Source organism: Podarcis vaucheri, assembly GCF_965113315.1.
Source record: "Podarcis vaucheri genome assembly, chromosome: 8".
NCBI classification, from domain to species: Eukaryota; Metazoa; Chordata; class Lepidosauria; order Squamata; family Lacertidae; genus Podarcis; species Podarcis vaucheri.
In genome coordinates this window covers 5,979,101-6,004,431 of record NC_138766.1, presented here as the reverse complement: position 1 = coordinate 6,004,431, position 25,331 = coordinate 5,979,101, and the positions used below count along the sequence as shown (strand labels likewise).

At 40.5% G+C, this 25,331-nt stretch overlaps 1 protein-coding gene across 10 annotated transcripts in view; it reads right to left on the bottom strand.

Moving 5' to 3' along the window:
- LOC309538548 (ankyrin repeat and KH domain-containing protein 1-like) overlaps positions 1 to 25,331 on the bottom strand; it is a 96,763-nt gene that overhangs the window by 67,114 nt on the left and 4,318 nt on the right. For 9 of the 10 annotated variants that reach the window (XM_082234132.1, XM_082234123.1, XM_082234125.1 and 6 more), the window contains exons 2-8: positions 12,283 to 12,436; positions 9,124 to 9,280; positions 7,436 to 7,583; positions 6,620 to 6,767; positions 5,468 to 5,701; positions 2,860 to 2,954; positions 377 to 614 (exon numbers count right to left, since the gene is read on the bottom strand). In XM_082234132.1, the coding sequence (XP_082090258.1) occupies positions 377 to 614; positions 2,860 to 2,954; positions 5,468 to 5,701; positions 6,620 to 6,767; positions 7,436 to 7,583; positions 9,124 to 9,280; positions 12,283 to 12,436 (1,174 nt within the window). The remainder of the gene's footprint in view (positions 1 to 376; positions 615 to 2,859; positions 2,955 to 5,467; positions 5,702 to 6,619; positions 6,768 to 7,435; positions 7,584 to 9,123; positions 9,281 to 12,282; positions 12,437 to 25,331) is intronic. The other variant, XM_082234128.1, reaches the window with a different exon arrangement.

The following is a 25,331-nucleotide window of genomic DNA, read 5'->3' as shown; positions in this document are numbered from 1 at the left end:
TCTCTTGCCTTTTCCTCTAGCACAAAATGAAGGTTTCCTAAGCCAATAAACATTACATCCTGCAATAAAAGGTGCTTAGAAATTAATCAGGTTGGTTGGGAACACCATTTTTTACTCCAATTAATATTTTAATTGACCTAGTGAATTCTGAATAGGTTAGCAGCCCTAGTAATTATCCTCAATGTAAGAGGCACCAGAATCAACACCACAATTGGTGTTTGGGGACTGAACTGGATGATTCTTGTGGTCCCTTCCAACTCTATGATACTATGAACTATGAACTACTCTGCTAGCAATATTAGTATTGAAGCCACCAAGAAAGAAGCTAGTAAAAATAATATTAATGCTCTAATTTGCAACAAATGTGTTGTCCTACCTTGAGCTAGTAATAGAGCCACCATCTCCTCGTGGCCTTCCCGAGCAGCTTCCATTAATGGAGTATAACCTTCATCATTAACTTCTTCAAGGTTTGCTCCCCTTTCTATTAACAGAGCTGCTAGCTCCACATGGCCACCACAAGCAGCAAGCGTCAGTGGAGATTCAAAGGAATCGGCAGGCATGTTCACTTGAGCACCACTATCCAGTAACAGACGAGCTACTTCCACATGCCCATCCTATTTCAGAAAGAAAGAAAGAAAGAAAGAAAGAAAGAAAGAAAGAAAGAAAGAAAGAAAGAAAGCTCAAATATTCTAGAAAGGAAATTTTCAATATCATTTGAATTATGTTAGGAATGTATGTTCACTCTTCAGTTTAAATTGCAAACAACTGAATTTACTGTGAAATCTTATTCTGATCAGCAGAGTGAAACATGCAGGAATGTCATCTTCTAGAAAACAGGGTCAAAACTTTTCTTTTTTTTAAACTTCCTGTTGCTACAGCCAGATGAGACCTTTCCACTAGTCCACAGACTGGTTATAGTAACTAAAATGTATCCGAAGGAGAACCCCACTGTGTCTAATAACAAGAACTATGAAACAAGAACAGAAGACGCAATACAGAAGCCAACTGAGAAGGTAAAACAGAAGAGATATCAGTGGAATCAGGTTCAACTTGAATCAAGCTGTATGTGCCACTCTCCACTGACCAGAAAGCGTCCAAGTTTCCATTCTTAGTTAGTGGAGGAGTGGAGCATACAAAAGAGATGTTCAGAAGCAGTATACCTTGAAACTGAGTGGGATGACAGCTTCCAGTTACAGGAACTTCTGAAGGATCCTCCTTCTGGAGGCCACATCAGCTGATGCAAACTTGTCCACCTTGTGGAGTCTCACTAAGCTGTGTGTGTGGACCTCGAAGGCTGCTCCATATATAACTTCAGTGGAGCAGTGGTGTGTACAGTCACATTTGGTGGCTGTCGTCCATCTGGGTCCGTCCGTCCGTCGGGGGCCCCCCCCCCAAATGTGCAGCAATGCTGGGAGAAGACCAGCTGAATTTAAGAGAAGTATGCCTGCAGAACTCTTTAACCCACTACATCAGGGGTTGTCAACCTGGTCCCTACCGCCCACTAGTGGGTGTTTCAGGATTCTAGGTGGGCGGTAGGGGGTTCAACGGCAGAAGCTGAACTCCTTCCACTGAGCACTGGTGGGCGGTAAGGAAATTTTACCATCAAGAAAGATGCATTAGTGGGCGGTAGGTATAAAAAAGTTGACTACCCCTGCACTACATGATGGTTGATTGGGAACTTTTTTGCCCTAGACCATGCCTTCTAGGAGTTAACCCTTTCCTGTATGCTCCACTCCTCTGCTGACCAAGAATCTTCCACACCTTCTATATTCAGATGCACCTGTACTAATTGCATGGGATGAAGAGTCACAGGATATTCTGCTGGACAGAGCATGCACAAATCTAGGAGAATCTACAAGAGTTTGTTTGTCATAAATTTAGAGGAGATATTTAATTCCATGTTCACTGCAGCTTGCTGGGGACAGGGAAGGGAAGCTTGGCATTGTCCTCCATTCTCAACATGGTTGCAGGGATCAGCTGAAAGAATACCGCAGCACAATATATTTTGTTGATTATTTTCTGAATTCATGGGAGCTGTAGTTCAGCAACATGGAGGGCCAAAGGTTCCCCCATACCTAGTTTAACGTTATATGTGAACAGAGTCACTTCATTCTCAGTTAGGCACAACCTTCCTAGAGAGGTATGCCCATCACTGCCTACTGTTAGGTAGACAGTAATAGACCATTGTTTCACTGAGCCTTTTAGAATATTTGCCCCTTTGCTGCTGCTTAATCAGCTGCTACTTACTGTGTGATATGATTGTTGCTTTTATTCAAATGCTTCTATGATGTCTCACAGCAGATCATGAAGTGTATTCTTATATACAGAATATAAAGTGTACCATTGATACAGAATATACCTAATTCTATGCAGTTTCCCAGCAGTAACTGTCCTTACAAATTTTTCAAACCAGGCAGTAGGCAATCAAAGCTTTGACTACTCACTGCATCCTTATATAGCACAAGTGCTAATGGCATAATGCAGAAGACTACTGCAGCATTAGACCATTCTTCTTCAGAGAGGTAGTTACTATATTTATCATATTTTTCTCGCTATTACAAGCTACAGTTAGTTTACTGCTAGCCTAAGTTGTGATTGCAAGCTGTTAACAACTCATTCCCCACTACTAGGCTTTTACAATTTTACCAAGCTGAAGAAAAATAGTGTTCGACTTAAAATTATATGCCATGACAAAAAATACTGGAATGCTGTTTTTAGAACATAAATGAATAGCTGTGATCTTGCACAAACATTCTTGCAATGTGTTTTCTTTAAGTAGTGAAAGAGGTAAGGCTAGGTATGTTCAAGTTCTTCAGTTTTCTTCAACCAAAACACCATTTAATCCAATGGTTATTTTACCATGCAAGCCTCCATTAAAGCTGTGTGCATCTCATCTGTTTTGTGCTCTTGATCAGCTCCAGCTTCAAGCAGGAAACGAACCATATCTAAGTGACCTTCAAATAAAAGAGAAAAATCTGCATGTTACAAGACCTAATAATGGTTCAAACCAACTATACTTAACAGTTTCACACCAAGCTAGTACATTAAGCCAACTTAACGTACTAACACATTGTATATTGGCATGTGGCAGCTTTTGTCAGAGGCCATTTCATTACATGCATTGAATAGTATGGTTTGTTGCAACCCGTCCTGGGACATTAGGGAAGGCATGTATGCATGCATGCGTGCAATAAATAAATAAATAAATAAATGCGCTACTGAGCACTCCTCCTTCCCCAACAGGCTTAGGGAAAATATGCCCTGAATGCATTGTTAATATTTGAAAAACAGGAAATCTGGAAAACTGAGGTAGTTTCTGAATTAAGATGCTGGTAGTGATATTGCCAGGTGACATTCCCCCCCCTCAATTTTTATCCAATGACCAAACAACTTCTAAAAATGTAGAATAAACTGTTATGCAAATATATAAAATGGCTTGATCCTTCAGGCTGTATGGTTCAACTTGCTCTGGTACAGAAATTAGGTTTTTTAATCTTCTCTCTCTCTCTGAACATATATAGCTTTGAACATTCCCTGTGGCACTGGGTAAAAGAATGCAGGCTTTCACAGCTCTGAACCATAATTCTAGACATATTAATCGACCTTTTCTTTCTTTCTTATTTGATTTCTATATCACCCTTCATCCTAAGATCTCAGGGTGTTTCACAGAGTACATCCAGGTACAGTGGTACCCCGCAAGACGAATGCCTCGCTAAACGAAAAACCCGCAAGACGAAAGGGTTTTCCGATTTTTAGAGGCTTCGCAAGACGAATTTCCCTATGGGCTTGCTTCGCAAGACGAAAGCCCATAGGGAAATCTCCTGGGACAGCGGGGAAGTGCAGCGCACCTTCTCCTCTGTTCCCAGACCTGTCCTGAAGGCTTGTGGTGGGAGGTCCGGGAACAGAGGAGAAGGCGCGCAGCGCTTTGCCTCTGTTCCCGGGACTTGCGTGGGAGGAGGGTTTTTCCTCCCCACCGCCAACATTCAGAACAGCATTCTGAATGTTGGCGGTGGGGAGGAAAGCCCTCCTCCCACCGCAAGCCTTCAGGACAGGTCCGGGAACAGAGGGGAAGGCGCGCAGAGGGCTGCCTAGGCTGCGGATAGCAGCATGCTGCCCCGCGCAAGGGGCGCTCTTAAGCAGAGCGCCCCTCGCGTGGGGCAGACATTCGCAGCTTGGGGAGCCCTGCAGGAGTTCCCCGCAGGGCTCTCCAAGCTGCAGATAGCAGCCTGCTGCCCCTATCCGCAGCTTGCGGATAGCAGCCTGCTACCCCTATCCGCAGCTTGCAGAGCCCTGCGGGGAAGTCCTGCAGGGCTCCCCAAGCTGCAGGTGTCTGCCCCGCACAAGGGGCGCTCTGCTAAAGAGCGCCCCTCGTGTGGGGCAGCAGGCTGCTATCCGCAGCTTGGAGAGCCCTGCGGGGAAGTCCTGAAGGGCACCCCAAGCTGCAGATGTCTGCCTCGCACCGGGCAGCAGGCTGCTATCCGCAGCCTAGGCAGCCCTCTGGGAACTCTTCTGAAGGCTGGCGGCGGGAGAAGGGCTTTTCTTCCCACCGCCAGCCTTCAGAAGGCTGTTCTGAAGGCTGGCGGTGGGGAGAAAAGTCCTTCTCCCCCCGCCAGCCTTCAGAAGAGGTCTGGGGACAGACTGTCCCTGGACCTGGTCTGAAGGCGGTCTCCATAGGAACGCATTAATTGATTTTCAATGCATTCCTATGGGAAACCATGCTTCGCAAGACGAAAAACTCGCAAGAAGAAAAAACTTGCGGAACGAATTAATTTCGTCTTGCGAGGCACCACTGTAGTGGCGTAGCGTGGGTTGTCAGCACCCGGGGCAAGGCAAGTAATTTGCGCCCCCTAACCCATGGATTTGCGCCCCCTAACTCGTGGATTTGCACCCCTTAACCCTAACCCCCAGATGTTGCGCCCGGTGCGGCCGGCCCCCCCTACACCCCCCACGCTACGCCACTGCATCCGGTACTAACAAATACTAGTAAGTTCTATCAGAGGAGGGAGAGAGAAAAAACCGTTTGGCTCTTTATTTTCCTAAGGATTTTCCCAAAACCAAAATCTGAGGGTTGAAAGTGGAAAGCCTCTCACACAATGAGAAAAGCTTTAGTATTATTTTAGTGATAAAATATTGCTACAACCAATCAAATGCTATAAAACTTCTAGAGTGAAAATTCAAAGGTAGTAAACTCAGTTTCAATAGAACTTCTACAATGTAAAACAATTTCAGAAGTTCAGAGTACAGAAATTCTTCAAGGAATTGGTCCAAACTTGGAATCTGTTAAGCCCATGGCCTCCCCTCCTCAGCCCTGCCCTCCTGCATGGCATTACAGACAGTGAATTGTGGAGGGCATCCTGTGCCTTTATGTTATAATTAAACACACAGTAACGCTACAAGCAGCAGATTTCTTTAGAAGGCTATACAGGGATGCTCAGGTTTTCCAATGCAATCCCTCAAAATGTCCTACCTTTATAACAAGCAAGTGTAAGAGCACTTTCTTTGAATTCATTGGAATGAGTGTTTATTCCTGCACCATATTCCAGAAGTACTCTTGCAACCTCAACATGACCTGCACTGGCTGCTTCCATTAAGGGGGTATGTCCATTTTCATTATGATCTTCAATATTCGCACCTGCTTTCAACAACACTTTGACAATATCAACAAATCCCCCAGCGCAGGCATAAGTGAGTGCTGTATTTCCTAAGAGAAGAGGGGAAAACAAACCAAGGTCACTTATATCCCTGCCTTTGCAAGTTTAACTCTTTATTCATTGAGATTAAGAAATTGGTGCGGCAAAAGGATGACTACTGTTTGACGGGACTTTAAATCTGCATAATACCAAACAGAAAACACTGGTTACAAATTGACATTTTGAGCAGTTTTACATTAGTGTACTTTCAATAGTTATTTCCAATGAGCAATGATTTTAGAATATATTTCTTACTACAGAGAAATGCTTTATGAAAACTTAAAAGTTAGTGTCAAGGTATTTAATTTCTCCTAAACGTGACAGTGTTGCTGTTTTAAAATATTATAATGTTAACACTAATACTACATGAAATTAATGGACTATGCGGAACTTGACAAACTAACAGGAAGGATCCGAAACCGGCGGAACCAGAAGTTTACCGAGGACTGGAGTAAATTTACGAATTATTTTAAAAGTATTTGTGACGACCAGACGACGTTTGTAGGTTTGCAAGAAGTTCTGTGAGGAATAATATTAGAAATACTGCAAGAATGGAGAAGGAGACGTGATATGTTAAGAATATAAAGGCAATATTAAGTTAGGAAATGCGTAAGAAGTGATTAAGACGGAGGATTGTCAGAGGTGCTGATGGAAGTCCAATACGAATGTATTTGTGATAAATTGTGTGGTATGTTTTATAATTTTGTATGTTAAAAACCAATAAAAATATTTAAAAAAACAACAACACTAATACTACTTGAACTTCTTCATTCAGGTTTATCCGAGTGATCACTTAAAAGACAAATTTCACAGTGCACTACTTTTCACACATAATACTACATCCCTAAGTAAATATTTGCATCTATTTCCAGTAATAATCTATCGGCACTCAAATTATTAGTAGCTTTTCATTTCTTATTTACACTTACCTGTTGAAGACTGGGCATTGACATCAGCACAATGAACAAGCAGCAGTTTCACAATGTCCACATAGCCGCCACTGGCTGCTGCCATGAGTGGGGTTATATCTCCTTTATTTCCTCTATCTTCAACGTTTGCATGCATTGCAAGCAGTACCTGAATAAATGAAACAGAAGTTAACCTCCTATTAGTCATTACTATTCCCCTTTCTTGGTCAAATGACACCACACTCAAAGTTGGCTGGAATCTGTCTGTCTTGGAAGACAATGGAAGAGTGTGCCTTTGGGGGTGAAGACAAACTGTTGGAGAGTTACAGCACCTGCTGTGGCTGTAGAGACCCATACAGGAGAGACATGTTTTATTGCAGCTGGGGCAGATGAAGGCATTCAAAAATCATAGAGTAATAGCTCAAGAATCAAGGAATAACAGAAATGGAAGGTGTCCTACTAAACTTCATCTTTACCCAGGAATATGCTAAGAAGTCAGAAAAAACATGTTTGGTGGTGTTTGTTCAACTTTCTTGTTAAAGTTAAACCTTGCAGGATTAAGCCCTTCAAAAGCCACTGAATACGTGAGCAGAACATTTGCCTTGTCCTTTTAAATCAGTAGTCCATTTTATAAACATATCAATTATTTCTGGGTTCATAAGAAGTTTTAGCATTAAAGAACTGATATGACTGTGTTAAGGAAAGCATGTTTGCACTGCACCCTCTAGTTACCAGGTTAAAAATACACTTGGATTCTTGGATAAGTTGTAAGTTTATCTATAGGCCTCACACCTTTAGTATTTAAAGGAATGGTTTAGAACACTAGTCTTTACTCACTTGTGCCAACTCATAATACCCAGCTGAACATGCCAAGCAAAGGAGACTCTCCCCTTCTTCTGTATGTTCATTTACACTTCTTCCTTCATCCAACAGCTTCCGGACAGCATTTACATCCCCATCCGAGCATGCTTCTGCCAAACTGCGACTGGAAGATAACATTTTAAATACAATGAGCACACATGGAAGTAGCTGAAATGAATTACACAAATGGTAACTTATGATTAACTAAAAACTTATTTAGTACAATTTTCATGTTAAAGACAGCTGGCATCCTTTACAAAATTATATTAAACAAACATGAAGAATAATTTGGCAAGCTGCTTAGGCAATGTTCTCTTGTTGTGACTGTATCTGGGAAAATGGGAGTGAGCTTTAAGGACTCCTTCCATGCAACTCACAACAGGGAAAGAGATGCCTGAACCAGGAATCTGGGAGGTTTATAATGAATGCATTCAGGATGATTTAGATAGGACTAAATTGCCACTCTGGCTGACAAAATTGAAGTATTTTACTGTAATCAACTTGAAAGGTTGTTTTGTACATTTATATAAAAAATACCAAAAATTAAAAATACACAAAGCTTATATAAATATAAAAATAAGTATACCATAAATTGACTGTACACCACTTGGTCTTTATATAGCTATGTGGCAGTTCATAGGACAGCACTGGTAAGTCACAATTTCAAAGGCAGCTATATAAATTTCTAATATAGGTAAAAGGATGACGGAGTCATAAGTGCACCAGATTATGTGTTTGTCTTTTTCAGAAGCTTAAATCTTAAAATTGAATAAAGGGAAGAACTAAGATTGCAGCATGGTTTTCTGAACATTTTGGCCAAACACTTTAAGAGATGAATATAGCCTTCCATATTGCTGGCTAAGCAGTAAATTTCACAGAAAATATTGTCTATCAAATCCCCAAGTCATTAAGTGAACACTGTATGAATTAAAAAACATGATGAGAGATTAATCTCTATGCTGACTTTAGCCCAGATTATTTATCTGTATTATGAGAATTAAGGATATTTGAAGTCTACCTGTCACTTAAAAAAAACAAAATCCAGCCACTGAATGCCTAAAGTCAAATTCTTCCAAAATGCATGTTTCATCTGATGCAATGAATGTATCTAATGCAAGCAATTTCAGTATTAATGTTCGCACATTCAATTAGTTTTCCCTGTATAGTTTTACCAAGGACAACTATTTGAAATTTAATATTCTATGAAGTAAAACCTGACCTTCCTTCCTTCCTTTCCTATCAGTATATAAGCCTCATCCTCTGTGCTCCATATTGCCTCAACTCACAACTATCCCATTTTAAGTAAGCATGAAACTGTATAGATGCAACATATATGTGAATATACTTCATCAATTAATATGTGGAAATATGTCAATTTTGTCTCATGACATTACCTTATCTTGCTACTGAAGCTCTCCAACCCAATTAGAGAATCTCACCTCTGAATCACTTTGACGGATTGATATGGCTGAAATATTACTCTGGGTAAAGCCCAAAGTGGTCACAATTCAGTTTACATTTCTGAATCTCAAAGACAGAAGCTGATCTAGGTCTATTTATATTGCTTTATTAGATATACCAAGAGCCACTTTATCCACAATCCTCAGCTTTTCAAGTCAAATGCAGATAGAATCAAACCAGATGAACAGAAATTCAATACATACTTGTCCACTTGTCCTGCATTGTGATTGTTCTCTGCTCTCATCCGTGTCAATGCAGCAGCAGCTTCATCCAATGCACAGCTGACAGAAGAAGTCAATCTTCGGAGCACCTCGGGATCTGCGAAGGCTTTACCATCGGCAGTGGACAATTTACCAATCCCTTCAGCGAATGTGCGTTCATCAATCAGGTTAGTATGAAAACCACACAAAAAATGCAGAGACACCATTTTAAACTTCAGCCACATGCACTATTAGTTAAAGTTGTCAGCTGCAAACATGCTAGAAAATTAGAAGCTACTTTGACCCTACTATATCAGGAAGATCAAACAGAACATGGAAAATACAAAGCTAGCTTTAGGAGTTGATAATTATTTTTGCGTCCTTAAATTCAACGCTTATGTTCCTGAACTACAAACAGAATGGGAAAATGTCAACGGCATCTGCACTTGATGCTTCAATTTTTTAAAGACGACATAATGAAAATTTAGGGAGATTTTTTTTTAAAAAAAACTAAAGTTAAAGTTAGATGCCAATTTAAATATAAAGGACAAAACCTTTGGTATCTCGGATGTGGCTATATAAATGAATCAGTCAATAACTGATAAACTTAAGAAGTGTTCTAGATACTTCATTGTACCTTTTGCCGAAACACCATGCTAAAACAAGCATTCAAAATTCACCAGAAGGATTTTGCACTGGGCTATCGGCCACTTGCGACCAAGTGAAGATGCCTAGGCACCAGGATGGCATCTGACATCTCCACCATCTGGAGATGCATGCCTGAGGATCCTTGGATCTTGACTGCTTTCACACACTACCAACACATCCTGTGGAATTCTATCGGTTATATTTTATCGGCACAATGAATTTTAGGAACCAAAAAGTCATATTGAAAAAATACAACTTTCAAGCCATCTGGCCCAAAAATGGCAACTAGGCATATATCTGAGTTTCTAACATAGTGTTAAACTATGTTTTTAAGAATGTTAGAAATATTATGTCAGCATTATTTTTCAAGTTACGGGAACTGATTGTGAAATTGGCTATCATTTCCTTCTAAAGTCTTTTACACACAACTTAATGGTTCTGTTTGCATATAATGCTAACTATAGTTTAGAGTTAGAGACAAGCCACTTACATGTCTCCCCTTTCCTCTAACATGGATGTGAGGAGTTTAGAAGCTTTCATTTCCAACTTAAACTAACCACAGCTTATTATGATATCTCAACCCAGACAAATTGCAGTTAGTTTTGACTATTGTTAGTGGAAGCTAACCAACTGCAAACCGTGATTTATGAAGCAAGTTTGTTTCAATAATCCACAGCTGATTAATCACCGTTTAGGATTTGGAACTAATTCTCAACTATGCTTAATCTGAAATAGAAGCAAAGGCTTCTGACAAGTCACCTCCTAATCCTGACAATGTAACAGGGTAAGAGTAAAATTCCTAGTATGTGGAGCAACCTTGACTCCTCCTTTTAGGACACAAGAGCCCCAAAACAACTGGCTATGGGTTTGTGGCTAGGACAACAACGCTGGGAAGTGACAACCTTCAATTAGAGATCCAGTTTACAATTTATTTTCCCCCAGAAATCCAACATTATTGCTTCTAACCAGTCTCTCTAATCCAATAATGCACCACACTGGATCTACACTGACAACTAGATAGCCATTTTCAAAAACAAAACATTTTGTAGTGATCTAGATTTCTCCCCCATCTCCATTGACTATGTGCATGAATAAATCTACTGAAGCCAGGATGCACAAAATTCAGAGCCAGCAGTTTTAGGACTGATGCTTTAGGAGCCAGGGTGCAGCATGTTTTCAATGAGGTTACACTTCCCTGAAGCAGCAGGTGTGCAGCTTCAGGGCACTTCCAGATCCAGTACTGCTCCTGAAAGCTGATGTGGTAGCTGTGCCCCAATAGTTTGATTTAATATACTAGCTGTACCCCTGCCAGGAGGATGTAGAACCAATGTTAGGGCACAGGGGGAAAACAGAAAAATTGGGAGGTGGGAGCTATCCTCCCTTGAACATGCCACCCATCGGCCCCCCCCCATCATCTTTGCCTGGTCCTAATAGTTACCTAGTCACTTCAAGTTAGATTACTGCAATATGCCCTTAAAGGCAGCCTAGAAACTTCAACTGATGCAGAATATGGCTGCCATGATTTTGTCTAGAGACATCAGCTTAGATCAGGTTCTCAAACTGTGATCCATGGATGACTTGTGATCTGTGAACTTCATTTAGATGCTCTGTGGTATGTCCAAGTCAAATGATCATATTTCAATTTTACTTTATTTTTTATTTCTTATATTGTATTTTATTGTATAATTTGTACTCCATGGAATGTAAAATGTAATACAATAAAATGCAATATAAAAAATAACAGGAATAGAAATAAAATTAAAAAGAATTCGCTATCTGGTACAGTGCATTGAAATTGCTACAAGAGGCAGGAAAATCATTAATTGGTCCACCAAGACCACCAGTAATTTTCCAATGGTCCATAGGGGAAATGTTTGGGAATCACTAGCCTAGATTATATCTGTGTCCAATGTACCATGAAACACCTTTCATTAATATAGGTTGATGCACCAAATGAAATACATCCTAGATGCTCTGGTTAAGGTTACTGGAATGCATTTTCAAAAGGGCTACCTTTACTTTTTGTCTGCATACTGCAAACTTAAATTATCACTGCTCAATTCACTGACTGCTACAACCAAGCATGAATTACTTATTCAGATACAAACTTGAATGAGAGCCTGTTTATACTCCCATTTTTCATTAAACAATATTATCTCAAGATCCCTGAACTCATCACCACTGTGATTTGAAGCATTATTCCTGCATCGCTTAGCTCAGATAATTGAGACAGTCTGTAGGAGTATAACATAGTTTTACACAGCAGCATCTGGGTAAAACCTTGTGGAGTGCATTGCCTCACTGTCTTGAATTAGGCATAAGCACTTCTAAACTCTTTTAGGCATCCCAAACGAAGTTTTAAACTGTTCAGTTCTAGAAACTCAGTTGTGTTCCGAAACTCAACTTCAAGTTGTTAATGTCTGAGTACACAGCAATCTCTGTTCCTCAAGGTCAAAACTAGTGGTTCCACTACCCACAAATAAAACTACTATCAAAATGAAAAAAGAAAACTACCTGCTGCTTCCAGCAAGGCTTCTAGTCTTGCTTGCGTTTCTGGATCTACTGTTCGTAGGTCTGCTCCTTCTGCGGCACTTGACAAAAATATCTCTGATGTTGTTTTAAGCACCGGGTTATCCAGATCTTCTTGGTCCAAAATAAACGACTCAACCTGTTTGAAGACACAGAAGTTAGCTGTTACTTCTGTTTTATTTAACAATTTATTCCAAACCAGAACAAAACTGGATACATTGTGTCAAAGCCACATATTTGATAGCTACATGCATGCATTTTCGAGAACAAATGTTACTGGAGAATGAAATTTCAGAACACACACTAATAGTTGAACAAATTTACAACCATTTTCAAGGAAAAGTAATTTAGACTGTACTGCAGACTAAATTTAGATCACCTATAACTGCTGAACCTGCCAACATTTGGTTCTCCCTAGACGAGAGAAACCTCTCTACTACTTCAGAGACTCTAGCCATAATTGCCAACTACAGTTCACGAATCATCTACTTTGGCTTGACAGTTTCCCAGGAAAACCAGTTGGAGAAATGCAGATTTTTTAGGTGGCATTCATATGCACACTTATTGGGGAGAAAGTCCCACAGAGCAAGGTGGATTTTACTACCAGGTAACAATACCTAGGGTTGTACTTTTAAATTATTTTTCTTCCCTGAAAAGTAAAACTGAAAACTTCCAGAGTCTGTGGTAACAATAGTAATAATTTTATTATTTATACCCCCACCCATCTGGCTGGGTTGCCCCAGGCACCCTGGGTGCTTCCAACACATATAAAAACAACCTCTCAAACATTAAAAACATCCTGATACAGGACTGCCTTTGGATGTCTTCTAAAAGTTGCATAGTTATTTATCTCCTTGACATCTGATGGGAAGGTGTTCCATCTGCCTTGTTCCCTGTAACTTCACTTCTCACCAGAAGGCCCCCTGAGCTGGACCTCAGTGCCGGGGCTGAATGATGGGGGTGGAGATGCTCCTTCAGGTATACAGGGCTGGGGCAGTTTAGGGCTTTAAAGATCAGCACCAACACTTTGACTTGTGCTCAGAAACATACCGAGTAGAAGTGAAATTCATCTGTTACCAGTTTAGCAAGCACAGAATGAATATTTTCAAGTCCAGCACCATCCAATATTGAACAAGTGTAATAATTAAACTTACTCAGCAAATGAAGAACTACCAGTCTATAGAAGATTAGTTTTATCATTGAAGCTATAGCAGATTTTCCTCTAGATATTATTCTCAGCAGTCCACAGGCCTACAGCATGTAGACGCAATGAGTTTAAGTAACACAAGTAAAAATTTCAGAATAAGAGTTCAAATGCCTGGTTGCATTACATTAAACCTGGGAGCAAAAGAATGGTTCCCCTTCTGCTTTTGATGCCAATTTGGGAAAAGACAGTGAACAAGATGACTTGAATGACACTATTATTTTTTTAAATCATCTTCAAATAAACACTCATTTCACCCTATGGAAAATGTTTTTAGAGTAGGGGTGGCTAAACCTCCAGTCTGGGAGCCCAATACTGATCAAGTAAAATTTTCTCATTAATTTTTCCAGCAGCAACAAAAGGAATATAAAGTAACACAGACACAGCACAATATAGGTTTGGGAAAAGTTGAACCTCTCCACCCATATTTCCCAATGGGGATGCAAGTTATTCTCTCCTCTGCTGATCTGCATAGAACAGCTGAGGAGAGGGGTGACTTCTGAACACACCCAAAAGGATGGGGGGGGGGCGTGTTTTGCCAAGGGTGAGTGACCAAAAAAAAAACAGTTTAAAACTCAGATATACAGTGGTACCTCAGGATGCGAATGGGATCCGTTCCGGAGCTCCGTTCGCATCCTGAAGCGAACACAATCCACCACTTCCGCGCATGACGTCATTCTGACCGTCTGCGCATGAGGCGAAACTCGGAAGTAATGTGCTCCATTACTTCCGGGTCGCCGCGGAGCGCAATCCAAAAGTGCTCAACCTGAAGCGTATTCAACCCGAGGTATGACTGTATAAACTAGGTGCCAAACAGCACCTCAAACCTAGATTACAGTCACCACAACAGAATGTCTATTTATAATCTAAACCAGTGGTTTTCAACCAGTGTGCTGTGGCACCCTAGGTGCCATGTATGATTGGTCATGGGTGCTGTGGGCAACACTGGCCTGTCCCTCTTTCCTCCCCTCCCTCCCCTAATGCCCTCTTGCATCTCTGCCTCCCAAAGGCTTGTACAGCTATTTGTTGCAGCAGCCCCAAACTGTAGGCAAATGGTGCCTCTGGGGCTGGCCAACGGGTGCTGGTTGCCAGGAGCTGAGGTGGCCATGGAGTAAGCAAGCAAGCAGGCAAGCAGGCAAGCCAGCCAGTCCACCAGCCCTTTCTTTGGAATGGAGAAACAAGTGGGAGGCCAGGCAGGCAGGCGCCACTGACCTTTCTTGTGCTTGCTGTGTGCAAGTCCTGCCTGGGAGCTAAGTGCTTGATGCTGAAGGGAAGCCTTTCTGCTATGCAGGCCCAGCAATGCTCGCTGCTGCCAATCAAGGTAAGGTGCTGGCCTCACATTCACTTTTGGCCAGTCTCCGTTGGGCCACTAAGGCTGGGGGCATCCTCTTCCCAGGCCCCTGTGGGGCAGTGTGAGGAGGCATCTCTCTCTGGAGTGGTAGGGGGCAGCTCAGAGACCAGGGACAGCAGCAACAGCTGCCCAGAAGACTCCCAAGGAGTGGGGAAAGGAGAGGAGGCTGAGGGAACACTCCACAAGGGAGGGTGTTCAAAAAAGGGAGAGAGGCTGCCAGCTCTGCAAGCACGGGGTGACATAACTGGGCTACTGAGTCCCACAGGAAGAATGTAGTTGGTCAAGGGAGCCATGAACTCAAAAAGGTTGAAAACCTCTAATCCAGCAGTTCTCAACCCGTGGATCCCCAGAGGTTGTTGGACTACAACTCCCATCATCCCTGAGCTCTGGCCTTGCTAGCTAGGGGTGATGGGAGTTGTAGTCCAACAACCTCTGGGGACCCACAGGTTGAGAAAGGCTGCGTCTAATCTAAACTGTATTGCTTGACTGTACTTTGCTCTTATAATAATTCACTTGTCCTAGTATGTAAAAAGGAGAAACAGAGTGAAAATGGAAATGGTATTAACTATACACTAAGGCATGGGTTTTTAAACTGTGGTCTCCGAGTTTCCATTTGGGTATTCTGTGTAAAGGCTGCAACACAGTCAAATATATTTGTACTCAGCCCTGCACTAACTTTCCTTGATGCAATGATCGAGGACTAAGATGCCCAGCATCCATGATTCATGTGGGAGAACAGAAGCATATGATGTGCGTATTTTGCTGCACACAAGTCAACTGGCTCGATGGAGATGTCAGTCACCAACCTGACACCTAGAAATATCTATGTAGTCGCAATTGAACCCATGCGAGTAGCAAAATGTGCCTGGCGCCCAATGAATTTCAAACACTGCAAAAAAGGTTACGTCATCTGTTTTATAGTGTGCATCATTACAAGCATAGGTTTTCTGTTCAAGCACAGATTTTCTGTTCAAAGGATTAGCAAGGATGTTTAACCAGGAGCAGTAAAAAGGATTCTGCTTTTTAGTATGTTCGGTGTAGAAGATGTATTTGGGATTAGATGTGTAAATAAGTACCATTATAGACCAAGGTTTCTGCATTTAACTTTCAACTAGTTTTTAGTTTAGTTTTTTTATGCTGTAAACCGCCCTGTAACCTTAGATCATAGAGCAGTATATAGATTTAATACAAAAGTAAACAAACTGAATATGGATTCATACATATCAATCTAAATAGATTAATTTGAGAGAAATCCCTATCAATTTATCTGAAATTTAATTTAAAGTTGGTGTAAGTAACATTGAGTCTTAAGCCTATTTTAGTTGGAAAGATCTCCAATATTTATGAATAAACTTGGAGTTTCAGTATGAACAATAAAGAAAGCCATACCAAAAATGTTCAGGAATAGAGCCGAGAACACCCTGATGCAGATCAATATGCTGCTACATTTTATACTTACAAGAGTTAAAAAAAACTTCACTATTCTTGGCCATGAGATGCCATGTGTTTTTTGTTGTTGTTGTTGTTGTTGTTTTTTAAAAAAAAAACACCTTAAAAAGGCCCAGGCTAGAAAAGTCTCCATTCCCCTAAGTTCTAATATTAAAGAACTTTTGCATATCTCCTGGGAAAACCTAATAGTGAGAATTCAGAAGCATAATTGGATGGCCATAGATTAGTTATGCTCACCTTCTTATGGAGAACAGCAGGAAAACACTTAAGTTTATGTTTACTTTCAGATTGTGACTTGGATTGGCATGGAGTTCAGAATTAACGGTTTGAATGTCTTAATCAAGGACAAATTTGTTTTTGCTGACAAAAATAATTTGAAAAAATCAATTTCTGTTCTCTACATAGTAAGTTTCCCATCTTCCCTTATTTGACAGGTACTTATGTAATATGAAATCATAGGGTTGTATCCAAGGCTCCCAGTAGACCCACTAAAGCCAATGGACCTTACTAGTCATTAATTTCAATGGACCTACTCTGAGAAGGATAACCACTGGAAACAACCCATAGTTCCCAGACCTTTTCCAAACCTTATTTGGCCACTTCAGATGCAACTGTAAACTAGTTATTCATTAAGACTAAAACTATCTATGTCTACTCAGAACTAAGTCCTATTGAATTCTTGTTATTTTACCTAGTACAGGGGTCCTCAAACTTTTTAAACAGGGGGCCAGTTCACTGTCCCTCTGACACTGTTGGGGGCCGGACTATAGTTTGAAAGCACCTCATGTTTGAGACCCGTATTTTCTGACGATTTACAAAAGAAGCGCATTTTAACAAAGCCACCTCTCCCCTTCCTGCCTGCCTTCCCCATGATCTAACCATGATCTTTGCCCAGCAAGCCCCACATGGACGACGAGGAGTTTTGTAACTGGGATTGAGAATGAAGAAAGCCAGAGAAGGAAGGAGAAGAGGGAGGTCATCTCCCCTGAGCTGGACTGGGGTCTGCAGGCGCCTCCGCCCTATGGTGTCTGGGCCGAGTTCTTTGCTGCAGCAGCATGCTGCTGCTGCTGGCTGAGATCCAGGGAGACCCATTAGACAGCAGCAGGTTCTGGAATTGCCATGCGGGCTGAGTTCAGGACCCTGGAGGGCTGGATGTGGCCCGCGGACCGTAGTTTGGGGCCCCTGACCTAGTACATCAATCCATGTCATTAGTATAGTATAGTGGCTGAAGGGATATAAGCCTTAATTTCCTGCCACCTGAAGATGACCCTTATCTTCCTCTGGTTGTATATTCCGCTCTGAACAACTAGATTTGGTATTCCCTGAAGCACAAAAAAAGCAACCATGTTGGTCCATTTAAAAAAACCCTCCAAAATCCATAGTTGGGCAATATTTTTATTAGGAGCAACCAAATTGTCACAAAAAGCATTTTGTGGCAAACTTTTGAAATCTCCTGAGACCTTGTCCCTCACCATCACTCTGTGTAGCAGCTGACTAAGGGTTCGTTTTCCTTCCAATTACAGTCATACCTCAGGTTAGATGTGCTTCAGGTTGAGCGTTTTCACGTCACGCTCCACAGTGACCCAGAAGTAACGGAGAGCATTACTTCTGGGTTTTGCCGCTCGCACAGACGCTCAAAATGACATTGCGTGCATGCGCGAAAGCAGCAAAACACGACCCGCGCAGACGCATCTTACGTTTTACTCAGGATGCGAACGGGGCTCCAGAACGGATCCCAATCGCATCCAGAGGTACCACTGTAACTGTGCAACACCTTCCTCATATTCAATTAAAACACACATTGACTATAGAATTCTGCCTTCCAGACTCCATGTCGAGACCTTCCAACCAGATCATCCAAGACACCTGGGTCACACTTTCATATTGTTATGCTCATAGTCAATACACACAGTTAGCATAGGCTTGAAGAAAGTAGAGATGACCAATTAGTCTTAACATGGCTAAAGGCTTAATGGTTAACATCAGGTTGTTGGGTTTTTTTTAAAAAGGCAACTTGAATAGCCCTCTCCACTGCACTGCAATATGGGCTTCCAAGATATACACTAAATCTCTGCAGGAGTGTTGGCAACCAAAATATTCAGATCACAATACAGTCGTACCTTGGAAGTCGAACGGAATCTGTTCCGAAGTCCATTCAACTTCCAAAACGTTTGGAAACCAAAGTGTGGCTTCAGATTGGCTGCAGGAAGCTCCTGTAGCCAATCGGAAGCTGCGCTGGATGTTCGACTTCCAAAAAACTTTTGAAAACTGGAACACTCACTTCCAGTTTTCAATCATCCAGAAGCCAAAACATACAAGTTCCAAGGCATTCAGCAACCAAGGTACAACTGTACTTGAAGTTCGTAACGTGTGACTACACCCTTTAGTTTCATTTGGAATTATGTCAGGAAAGAATCCTTTAACTAAATTGATTCCCTCCTTCCCAAAGGCTATTCTAGAGTGCAACCACACTGCACTAATTTCATTGGGACCACAGTAAGGTACAAGGACTTCCCGGTCAGGAGGCCTGCTACTTGGAACATGAAAATGACAAATAAACCTTAACATACTCATGCAAAACCTTTATTAGGCAAACCAAAGTGTCACAAAATAGCACAAAAAGCTTGAAAGTTCAGAACTCTTCATTAGGAAAGATGGTAAACAAATTAAGTTCTTTAAAACATTAGAGAATCATCTAATAGTTTACTATAATTGTTTAAGGATACCAGGTGTACGTAGTTTTGAGTCCCTTCCAACTATGCAATTCTATGAAGTTAAGGCTGGCATGGCAGTGACAAATATTTTATATCAATACCAAAAGCATCATCATTATGTTTTTGGTATAATCTGCCAGGTAACTCATCCTATTCATTAGAACCTAGGTTTTCAACCAATGTGCCATGGCACCTTGAGGTGACTTGACTGATGGCCAGGGATGCAGCAAGTGGTCCCATCCCCCGTCCCTCCTTTGATGGGGAAGAAAGCCACATGGCTTCCAACACAAAGCTGGAAACTCCCTACTCAGACAAATGAGATGAACTTCTTTACTTTTTCATGTATGACCGTGCTATGTGAAGCCGATCACTTTCAAAGGAGTGCTGCCCAAGTGTGTACCTCTCTAGCACATCGCTCTGATTCCAGCTGCTGATGGGGGACGAGAGGGAAGCCTGCAAGCAGGGATGGAGGGAAGCAAATGGTTCATGGGGCCAGTGTGGCAAGAGTGAGGCAATGGTTGAACCCGTCAAGGTAACTTCTTCCTGCCAGGGATGCAGCCAGTGTAAGCCCTACTTGGCAGTAGACCCACTGGTAGATAGTGGGGCAGCCTCGACCTGCTGAGCCCAGTTCATTCTGCTCTTGAGTAGTACTTTGCTAGGCAAAGCCTATCTTTATCCTCCTCATAATCATTACTGGGTTGCTGGCAGTGTTGAGTCCTGCTCAAGAGGAATCCCATTGAAACAGGCGGGTAATAGATGGGCAATAAACTGCAATGGAAATAATTACTACTACTATCCAAGAGGAGACCTATTGAAATTGATGGGTATGGCTGACTCAGGGGTCACTGACCTCCAATGGGTCTTCCCTGAGTAGGAGAATACCCTTTTATATTGGGTTGTAGCCAGTGTTAATCTTACTCAGTGTCGGCCCAATGAAATTGATGGCTATGACTGATGGTGTCAATGATTTCCAGTGAAGCCAGTTGGGGCTTAGAACACAGCAAGACAGAGCTCCTCAGCAACCTTCAAAACCAAGTAAGGATGGGGAGGGGGCATCCCAGTGATGCGCACGGTGGCCTGGAATGGAATGCGCGTGTAAGTGGTGATTCCCCTGTATCCCACAGGGGAGCTGAAGAAAGAATGTGGTTGGTCAAAGGAGCTGTGGACGCAAAAATGTTGAAAACCTCTACAAGAGAGCAAGCAAGTCAACCTCTCATTCTAATACAAGTTAAGTACTTAATTCGTTCCGGAGGCCCGTTCTTAACCTGAAACTGTTCTTAACCTGAAGCACCACTTTAGCTAAGGGGCCTCCTGCTGCCGCCGCGCCGCAATTTCTGTTCTCATTCCTGAAGCAAAGTTCTTAACCCAAGGTACTATTTCTGGGTTAGCAGAGTCTGTAACCTGAAGCGTCTGTAACCTGAAGCATATGTAACCCAAGGTACCACTGTATTAGAACAGACATGCCTAAAATACAAATTAAATTACAAAATGAATCATGGCAACAAATAAATATAAGGATATTCTAAGTATGTGCAGCTGTACTGTCACTACCTCTCTGCTTCCCCTGGTTAACAAATGGTACCTCCCCCCTTGCCCTGCTGGCCCTAAATATCATTAAGCATTACTTTGGCAGCAAAAGGTAGCCAGGATTCTCTAAGATATTTAACCAGTTGTGTTGATGTAACACTGAGATGAAGTTAGAATAGATTGAGTATTTTAACTGTTGTATGTTTTAAAGTATGGTTGTGGTTTTATTTCTTGATTTTATTGTTTTATCCTTTTGTATACCCCTTTGAAGTTTGTTTGTTTTCAATCAAGTAAGGTAAAAATTTTATGGAGTAAATAAATAAGAAAAATGATTATGTGTGCAAAAGTTCTAACAGGATTCAGCACTGGACAAGTGTAATTTCTGAGTTTTAAAGACTTGAAAAATATTTTGTAACATTTTGGTGAAGTTTTATCAAGAGAAGGGAGACAACAATTTTGCTTTGAAACAATTATAACAATTTGATTCAAAAAGCTATCACTGTTTCAACGAATTCTGCAGTGATGATGAGGATTTCAGAAAAATACATATTTCTTAATAAACATTTTCATGAAATTAATCTGACATGCTGAATGGATACAATAATGAAGTGGGCATGCAGTAATTAGCATTTTTCAGACAACTATCCCAAGAAAGCATACATACTTAATATAAATCAGGGTGGATAAAAATCAATGATTTTTTAAAGAAAATGTAAAAAATGAGATTTTTAAAATTCAAATCAGATTTTTAAGATAAAATGCTTTTGGAGGAAAAATATTTCTCATGATAGTTTTCTATTTAAGTTACATCAGGGGTCAGCAAACTTTTTCAGCAGGGGGCCAGTCCACTGTCCCTCAGACCTTGCGGGGGGCCGGACTATATTTTTTTTTGGGGGGGGGACGTGGAATGAACGAATTCCTATGCCCCACAAATAACCCAGAGATGCATTTTAAATAAAAGCACACATTCTACTCATGTAAAAACACCAGGCAGGCCCCACAAATAACCAAGAGATGCATTTTAAATAAAAGGACACATCTACTCCTGTAAAAACACGCTGATTCCCAGACCGTCCGCAAGCCGGATTGAGAAGGCAATTGGGTTAGATCTGGCCCCCGGGTCTTAGTTTGCCTACCCATGAGTTATATTATAGTCCAAAGGCTATTCATCAGGAAATAAAGATTTGTTTTAAGTTTTTCATGTGTGCTAAAACTCAGTCTAAGTTTGTTTGTTTTTTTAAATCGTTTAACCACATCAGTTCACAAACATGGATACATATGCTATAATGTTATTGTTTTAGTTAAATAAATTGTTTAAATTGTTATTAAGGAAATGATTATTTTTCTCCTTCCAATAAAGTACAGCAGAAAAGTTGTCCAAATATAAACAATAATTTCATAATTACCTGTCTTTGTATTTCTGATAGTATAACCAAATCAGTGGTTTTTATATAACTGTAAAAACTACTCTGAAAATTTATTATTCCAAAAATGAAACCTTCATCTGGTTGTAAATATTAAGATTATACCAGCAAGAATGAGTCTTTCTGTAGAAAAATGATTTAAATCAAGTCTTACTGACTAGTGATTTAAATTGATTTGATTTAAATCAAATCAAATCCACCCTGATATAAATGCATAGCTCTCTGAGTGTATGGAAATTTACAATTATGTTAACTATTTATTTATATAAATTACATTAACAGGCCTTGCTTCTTTTCTTAAAATATACACAATATAAATAAGAGTATGAGTTGTCATGTGTTAATATTTACAATTATTCCAACAGAAATGTTTTCCAAGTAAAGCTTTGAATATGCTTGAATAAAACATTTAAATTACATTATGAGCCCATTATTGAATCCTAGTCCCTAATTAAATATTTCGGTTCCAATGCTTTGGTTCTTTTTTTGAAAAACATTAGATTTCTATAGTATTTTAGTCCAAATCAAGCATGCTAAGTCAGATGCCAATCTGGCACTAAGACATTTTCAATTCAGAATTTTCAAAAAAAACTAACATGCTGAAATGCTGTAAAGTTTTGTTCACCAGAATAGGATAATTTATTCTCAAGATATAGGACGGAAGCAACTTCTTCAACAATTCTGGAGCTGTAGACGTGTATTAAATAGGCCAAAATCTACTTGATCAGCTTTAAAAAAAACTTATTTTCAATGGCACATGGTGTTATTTGATTTAAGGAAAATAACATTGTTAAAGTAGCATATAAAAGGATCAATTGTTACAAGAACACAAACACAGTTAGTCCTTACTGGCTGGTAAAGTAAGTTCTTGGGTCATGATGATGCCTTTTCTTCACCTCATTAGGATATTTCAAGCAGCCTATCTATAAAATTGAAAATTTGCTTTTGGTAGTTAAAACTATTCTAGCTGGTGAATGAGGGGAAATGTCTTATCAGTCAATGGCTCGATTAATATGCCTTGATACAGGGAAATCTCTAAATTAATTTTGAAACCTACAAACTTATTTCCAGCCTAATAAAATTGCTGTAAAGGTATTTTGCAACTATTTTCAAGGATGTAAAGGGCCCAGGGGCATTAAGTGATTTATAAGTCAAACATAGTAACTTGAATTGTACACAGAATGCAAAAGAGCCAATCATATCCTGCTCCCAGCTACCTCCTGCTAAAAGGACCAATGTTACTATGTTCTGCACTTGTAGCCACCAAAAAGTCTTCAAATGGCAACCCTTGCACTGAGTACACTCCAGCTGTCTAGCCTTTAAAATACAGGTATGAATAATAGTAGTTAGGTCCATTAATCAAGGATTGTAGGCTTTTTTATCAAATGAAGTTGGATGAGTATACCCCCAAAGCTATGAATATCCAAGGGTAGCTGAATCGCCAGCCAAGAGTCACTGCATTGTTAGCCGAATCAGGCTAGAAATGTAAGAATGTGATTCACATCTGAACTAAACAGACCAACACCAGAGAATGAAACTCTCATACATTTTAAAACAATGAATATGGGGAGAAGACCAATTGCAGCAAAGCATCTAACAAGCGGGAGCCTCAGAAGACTAGAATACCTTTACAGTTTGCCCTTGTCTCTATATTGTAGTCTACCAGCATGACTACTGTGATCCTGACTTATTTTCCTGATTTAACAAGGAGCTCCAGCTTAATGCAAGTCAGGATCTTCACACCAGAGGTGGCATACAACAGAAGTTGAAGAGCACTTGGCCCTGATGCTCATTCCTGGCTTCATAAACCAGGGTTTATAAAGCCTCATATGATCATACAAGCCAAACTATAGGCGAAGACCAAGGGTATTGCTTCAGAATTCCAACTGTAAATGTACAATGGACATTTAAAGAAAGTACAGCACAACTGTAACACATCTATTCTTTTCTCAACAGTCTTAGATTAAGGTATAAATATGCCAGTAATTCCTGTGCAATCCTAACCATGCCAACTCAGTAGTCCCACTGAATTAAATGGGGCTTACTCAAAGGTAAAAAGTTTCAGATTGCAGTCCTATTCTACTCTTCACTGGCAGATTATACAAAGATCCCATTTCCCCCAGATATCTTTGGGAGCCAGTGAAAAGTTAGGAGGCAGCAAGTGGAGCAGGGCCAGAACCTGCATTGACCCCAAATATATTTTCAAGTACACATTAGTGTTCTCCTATGTAAGTGAATTGTTTCTCTTCACCCATAAATAGTACACTGCAACCTCCTATCCCTGACACTATGAATCCAGGTTTCCACTGACAGGGAGAACCACCCATCCTCACACTACATTCTACCCTTCCCCAGACAGATATTTCAGTTCTATAATCATGATAGTCAATGCAACAACAGCAGCAAGAATACTCATCGCAAAGCACTGGAAGACCCCAGATTTACCCACACTGGAAGAATGGCAGACGCAACTGATAGACTACATGGAACTGGCTGAAATGACTGGCAGAATTCGGGACCTGGGAGAAGAGACGGTGGAAGAGGACTGGAAAAAATTCAAAGACTATTTACAAAAATACTATAAATTGTATGAATGTTAGGAGAATGCACAATCGAAAGTAACAGGGCAGCAGTAATTTGGTTGTAAGATTTATGAGAAGAAGTGAGGTCTAAAGAAGTGATGAAATATGAAGCAATACTATGTTCAAACTAAGCAGTTTAGTTTATGATAAAGTCATTTAAAAATTGGGACATAATATCTGAGATTCAGAAGTTAAGAACTGAAACAAGGTAATAAATTGCTGTCTATAACTAATGTGACTGAGAACGCAGGGAAGGGTGATGTGAGGAAGTCCAAAGATTATGAAAATACGATTGATGAATAACTGCATTTTATATGTACTTTTCTTTCATTTCTTGTCTATTTCTTAATTCTGTCTTGATTTTTTCTGTGTGTATGGTGATGGTATTTTATATGTTTGGTGGTTTGTTTGTTGTTTAAAAAAATTGCAATAAATATAGCTTCCTCACACATCTCAACAGCCTACACCCCAAAATACAATTCACTATGGAAATAGAAGACAACAACCAACTCCCCTTTCTTGACGTCCTAATCTACAAAAAACCTGATGGCTCCCTAGGACACACTATCTACCGGAAAAAAACACACACCAACCGCTACTTACATGCACAATCACACCACCACCCTGCACAAATAAACTCCGTAGCCAAGACTCTCATCTCCAGAACCAAACGCCTGGCTGACAAAGACCACTTGACAACTGAGTTACAGAATCTCTCAAATGTGTTAATCGCCAATGGATACCAGAAAAACAGGGTTACGAAGCTAATCCAAAAAGAAACAC